Source organism: Protobothrops mucrosquamatus, unplaced genomic scaffold (genome assembly GCF_001527695.2).
Source record: "Protobothrops mucrosquamatus isolate PMUCROS unplaced genomic scaffold, P.Mucros_1.0 scaffold399, whole genome shotgun sequence".
In the NCBI taxonomy this organism is placed as follows: Eukaryota; Metazoa; Chordata; class Lepidosauria; order Squamata; family Viperidae; genus Protobothrops; species Protobothrops mucrosquamatus.
In genome coordinates, this window is record NW_015386730.1 from 160,344 (window position 1) to 166,635 (window position 6,292).

Below are 6,292 nucleotides of genomic sequence, written 5' to 3' on the forward strand. Positions count from 1 at the left end.
CTAAGGGTTGTATTCATATTTGCAGCCCAAACAAAAACCTCTTAAGTAAGAAAGCATATACCCTCTAAGAAGTGAGTGGAATGCCACTCCATCTATGGGCCTGGAACCCAAGTCTTAAAGATTCCCAGCCTAGGGCCTTAACCACGAGCCCATCTGTTATTTTTGTATCTTGGCAGGTCTCTCAAGATAAACTTATTCTCCATCTTCAGGTACAGAAACACATCTCCAGCTGAGGAAGAGAGCCAGATCAGATCCGAGAGAGCAGATTGTGCCCAAACAGGATGGAGAACACGGTGTGGCAGCAGCCAAGCAGATGAAGTTGGATAATAGCATAGAGGAGCAAGAAATGCTTGAAACCGGAAAGAAAGCAAAAGAAATGCCCACGTCTAGGCCAGGAAAGCAGGCTGGGAAAGCAAAAGGGCGGGGAAGATCTGTCCCCAGTTATAACGTGGCTGGAGAAAGCCAGACGGAAGGGGAAGCTAAGATGAAAAGCAGTGGCCGAGTTTCAGAAGCTGTGAATGGGATAAAGCATGAGCAGAAAGCATCGGCTAGTCTTGGGCCATCTCAGTTGGCTTTTGACAAGGATGCCACCGTGTCCAGCCCCCAACCTGGCCATGATGGTCATGGGTCTCCTGACATAGACAGACCTTCGTTTAGTGACAGCATTGACATTTTACTGGATTCTCCCTGGAGTGGAAATGGCAGTGGTGACACAGCCCAAGACGGAGGCCCTGGTTCCAGGATGCTACCCCCCTGTGTGGGCTGCACCATGTTGAAGGCTGAGTTGGATACAGTACGTGAGGAGCTCCGATTAACCCAAGGTAACTCTGGAGGCATAAACACAGAGGGTCTCTTCACCATGGTGACATCAATTTTCTTTTTGTCCTTCCAGTGTTACTTGCAAGAATTTGTATCTTGCCTGTATACTTGCATGATTGTCTTGCCAATGATTCTGTTTAATATTTGTTTATTGCTGAATTCAGTACTGGCCACAATACAGAACATAAATCGCTTAGATCTTGCCCAGAATAATTGCTTGGCTATTAATTAAGTATACTTATCCTTGAAAACAGCATCCCCCATAGCAAATCTTACTTCTCATTTTGTCATAATATAAGAGCACTCACCAGGAAAGTGTAGTGTTGATATTCGGTAGGGAATTCTTTACTGGCATCCTAGCTAAGCGGTCTTAAATAAGTATTTCATTCAGAAAGGTAGGATATCAATGAATAAACAAGAATTAAAATGAATACAGCTTAAAGACACCAGCAAAGAACTTGATGAAGGAACTAAGGATTGATTTGAAAAATTTATCCACTGTTTTAAAAGTAAACTAAGGTGGAAAGACATATCTCAGTGTATTTATTAAGATGGCAAGAACGAAGGTCCCACCAAGATTGCTAAGAAGTTTTTTTTTTTTTTGCAGCATTTTGTGATGTTTATTATCTATTTGCTGTTGTTCATTTATATGCAGCTTCTACACTGTATGGGTTGAGCGGTTCCTCTTTGCAGGACATATCAGAGGCTCTTGGCACTGTTGTACGGATCCTGAACAACACAAAATCTTTACCAGGAACAAACACATCCCAGAACATTGCTGAAATCCCTAGTAGGCCAGTATGGCGGGAAAGAAATGTAAGTCTCCCCCCTCGTTACTTTTTGGGCAAAGGCATTTTTCCTTTCATACTCTCTAGGTTTTATTTTCCTTTCTTTGAAAAGGAAAATGAGTCTCTCTCTTGTTGAGTACTGTTAAAACAGAGCAAGTAACAAGGGTTTAAAAATGGCAAACAGCTATCCTTAAATATTTGGCTTTGTTATTTGGACTATATGATAGAATTTACAGTTTTCCATTAATCCGAAGCAGTTGCCTGTTTTCCAAAGTCATAGCATGGAAAGTTCTGCTCTTCAACTAGGGAATGTCCACAGTGTAGTGTCATTGCAAATTTGGATTACTGCAGACGGCTTCAATGATGGCTGGTAGAGAAGACAGTCTTGGAACGGAGAGCTAAAGTTCCATTCTCAGTAAAATTCAGTAGGTGAGACTCTGAAAACTTAATCAGATGGAAGATATTTTGAACATCACACACAGTATAGATTATTTCCACAGGTGTGGAAAGATTTCTTATAGATTTTTTTTAAAAAAAATGATGGGTAGTTTGATGGATAGTTATTGTACTTTCCCTGAACTAATGTAGTCCATCTAAATATGTGGTTTTCCACTTTTTGATGCACATTTGTTTCCCATTTGATGTAAACAAAAGTGAGCAACATCTGCTTATTTGGCATTTTCTTCCAATCTATAATTGTAACTCAGGAAATTTTTATGAATGAATCTCTTTTTTTCTTTATGAAATATCTGGGCTTGGTTAGAAATCGTTAGTCACTTTTATATTAAACTGTTTGCCAAGTGTTCATTCTCTGAATAGAATATAAAATACTTAAAATGTTTTGATATGATACTAATAGTGTTTTATCTTTCCTGTAGCATCTCTGAAACCTTGCATGGACCGAATGTACCCCCAAATCAAGAAATTCAGCAGCAATATAAATATTAGAAGCTCCTGATTTAAAAGGAGAGTGAAAAGCAGCCTTTCCTCTTGATTGCCTGAGACTTACAACTATCCCTGCCCATGATTCCCTATCCCTTTCCCATCCTGTTGGATTGCTTAGGCTACAGCAGGCTCTGAACCAGATGCTCTTTCCCTGCTATGGTGCAAATGTTGTCATTCCTTTATCCTTTTACTGTTACCCTTGGTTTTTTTTTAATATATATATATATACTGTAGTAATCTCTTTCTTCCCTTTCCTGCTTGAGTTTAAATAAAGCAACTGGGAAGGATTTCTGTACCATTTGTGGGCAATAAATAGCATGTGCATTGACCCAATTAGCATAGAAGTCTGCAGAGAAAGCCTCCTTTGAATCCACAAGAAATCAGCGCTCCTGTTTGGAAAGCAAATAATGGTTTTGGGAGGAATTGTTAGCCAGATACAGGCCTTGAGGTATTCTAGATCCAGCTTGCTTTCATGCTGAACATTATATTCCCTCTAACTCTAATATATTCATGAGTACAATCATTACGGATCTTGACAGATTCCCACAACATCAACTGTAAATGCTTTTTTTTATGAGTGGACATAGTATTGATCAGCATAAGAAAAGCATTATCAACATTTACAAAACAGGAACTGTTTTTGGCTATGTTGGTAAGAAATTTAAATTTATGTTCTAAAGAACTTTGAATACTTGATACTAGAGAGAACGGAAAAGATAAACTAAAGGAAAATTAATAGTGTGAGACACAAACACACAAATATATATGTATGTATATACAGGTAGTCCTCGACATAAAACCATTTGTTTAGTGACTGAAGTTACAAAGCACTGAAAAAAGTGACTTATGATGAATCCTCACACTTAACAACCATTACAGCCTTCCTATGGTTACATGATGAAAAATTGGGTACTTGGCAACTGACATGTATTTATGGCTGTCTCAATGTCCTGGGATCATGTAATTATCATTTGTGACCTTGCCAGCCAACCATACATATAAATTTCATGACGATCAAATACGTTAATCACTGTTAGTATGCTCAAAACAAATGTTACTGTTTTAGGTACTTTGTGCCAGATTAGATCATTGGTTTTTGGCCCCAAAGGATCTCCCTCATATTCAGTTGTTGGGAGTATCAAATATGGGTTTTTTTCCCCCTACCTTAAAATTTAACATTCTTAATGTTATATCTTCGGTTCTTTAGGCATTGAACGAGGCAGAGTGTTGAAACAGCAAACAAGTTTATTACTTGTTTGAACAGAAGCAGCCCTAAAGCAGTGGTGGCGAACCTATGGCACGCGTGCCAGAGGCGGCACTCAGAGCCCTCTCTGTGGGCACGCGTGCCATGCCCTGGAGATGGCAACTGTCCCTCTTCAACCAGCCGCCTGCTTACTCGCCGAGGTCCCATGTGGCTGGATGCATCCCAGCATGGCTGGTTTCCTTCCCCCTCCATCCCATCCCTCCTGGCCTCGCATGCTCTCCTTTTCCTGGACATGACCCACTGCATCACCTCCTCAGCTGTTGACCGGCTGTCCAGCTCAGAGGCGGTTTCTCTGAACTGCTAGCGGTGGGCTGCAGAGCCCCAGAGTGTGCCGGTCGAGGGGGCGGCAGGCTGTGGCTGCTGACAGACATTGTTGGCCCCCATGTGCTTGCGCTCACTGGCCTCTGTGCGGGGGCCGATGGTGTCAGGCAGCAGGTGCCCTGGCCTCTGCGTCGCCTTGCCCTGCGACAATGGCACCCCTGCCCTGCCTCGCCTCACACTGCAGGACGAGCCTCCTGCCCACTGCCCCATTTGCCAGAGACCCCCTGGATCTCCCCCAACCCTACCCGGCCCCCACAGGCATCCCTCCCCATGAACAACATCAAGGTGACCATGCCCACCTTGGCCACACCCACCCAGTCTGCCATGACCACCACAGTCACGCCCACACAGTGGGCACGCCCACCTGGCACCCAGTGATAAATAAGTGGGTTTTGGGTTGCAGTTTGGACACTCAGTCTCTAAAACGGGTGTGAAACTGCCGGCCCATGGGCCGGTTTCATCATACTGGAGCTGCGCCCACCCCATTGCCGGCAACGGCGAAAAAGCTCCGATATGTTGCGCAATGTCACGTGACATCGTGAGTTTGACATGTCTGCTCTAAAAGGTTCGCCATCACTGCCCTAAAGGCTGCTGCACAGCTATTTATACAGTTAGCCTCTAGGTGGCAACCAATAGGTTTAAAGTACAGTTTCCCGCCCCAAACCTCATTATCAGTTTGGAGACAGCCAGTCTGGCTTTCAGTAACAGCAACAGTTAAATACTACAGCAATGTATGTCAGACATTAAGCAAGTGATGTAAACAGTTGTGGCCAATACAGTACACTTAAGTTGAGGCAGGAGGTAAGAGAAGATGCAGGCGCTGAAGTTGGAATCAATTACAGTGTCCCCTCATTCAAAACTGTCCAAAAGATAAATGAAAACGTATTAACCAGACTAGTTCTGAAGAGGTTTACCACAATTAAAGCAACACCAGTTAATCTGCTTAAAACAAATCACAATTCACACAGCTCCAGAGATCCACTTGAAACTTAAAGCAGCATAGTCAATAGAGTCTTCTCCTTACATAAAAAAGACAGTTCTACCTTAAATATTCTTATTGCAGCACAAGATTTGTAGGGCAGTGTATATTACCAAGGAACTTATTCTGTAAAATGTTTGGGCAATTGGCCTTTAAGCGAAACTAATCCTCCCTTTCGATGGTTTGACAACCAATTTAATCAATCCCCCCCCCCACAGTGACCTGGAAAGCAGCACCTTGAACAAGGCATAAAGATTAACGTTTATTCCTTCTGGAGACGGGACAGAATGCAAAATAAACAGCCCATCCCTTCTTTCTAGTGCTTTATCGTGCTTTTTTAGTGTGCAATTATCTGTGACCTTTTTTTAAGCGCCTCCCCTTCCCATTAGCCAGCGGACGTTGCAATATGGCCTAACAAACGTTTCCCTTTGGTTAGCTTGACCACGGTTTGTTCAATTCACTTAATTGTACTAAGCTCGCCAGGCACAGACCGCGAAGAAAACTTCGAAATTAATTGGCTGCTTTGAGAGGGTCAATGTGGCTCAGCTCATTCTCGGTACTGATGCCGTCATTTGAGTCCCTTGTTTACCTGCGGGGATTTATTAGTCCTAATGGGAATTATTTATCAACGTTGGAACGAGAAGGGCTTTGCCTTTGCTTTTTTTTTTAAAAGCGTTGCCTAACTAAGCGACAAGTTTAGACGCGGCCGCCTATGAAGCTACGCTGTCATTTTTGTGTACGGTTGACAATCCTCGGAAGCGGTTTCTCAACTACTCCCACGGGGGCTCTTCTCCACCCTTCTAGCTCTACCTTCTCCCGACCAAGGCCGTCAACGTCCCCTTCGCGACTGGGCCGGAAGCACTCGGGCGACTTCCGGAGGCGGGTTCAGCGGCTAGAAGCGGGGCCTGGTCTGGGCGCAGGTAGGTAGGTGGTGGCGGGTTGTGTCGCCGCAACGGCTCCGCTTCTTCCCTCGGTGGGGCGGCCGCGGGATGCCCGAGGGAGGCGGCGAACCTGAACGAAGGCGGCGCTCCCGGAAAGACGGCCATCCGCCTCAGGAGCCGGGATGCTGCAAAGCCTCCGCGGTCTCGTGGTGCTACCCGGCCGCCTCGGGAGCGAGCGGGGAATAAAGAGGCCACCACCGGCCAGTCGTTCCTGGCAGGTTCAAGGCCGAAGCGT

The 6,292-nt window shown here is 44.5% G+C and overlaps 1 protein-coding gene across 1 annotated transcript; it reads left to right on the forward strand.

Annotated features, from left to right (window-relative positions):
• The first annotated feature begins 366 nt into the window (after positions 1 to 366).
• LOC107287565 lies at positions 367 to 2,745 on the forward strand. Its single transcript, XM_015816086.1, has 3 exons — positions 367 to 821; positions 1,475 to 1,635; positions 2,486 to 2,745. Exons 1-3 carry the CDS (start codon positions 377 to 379, stop codon positions 2,492 to 2,494), a joined length of 615 nt encoding a protein of 204 aa, XP_015671572.1. The 5' UTR covers positions 367 to 376; the 3' UTR covers positions 2,495 to 2,745.
• The last annotated feature ends 3,547 nt before the right edge of the window (positions 2,746 to 6,292 follow it).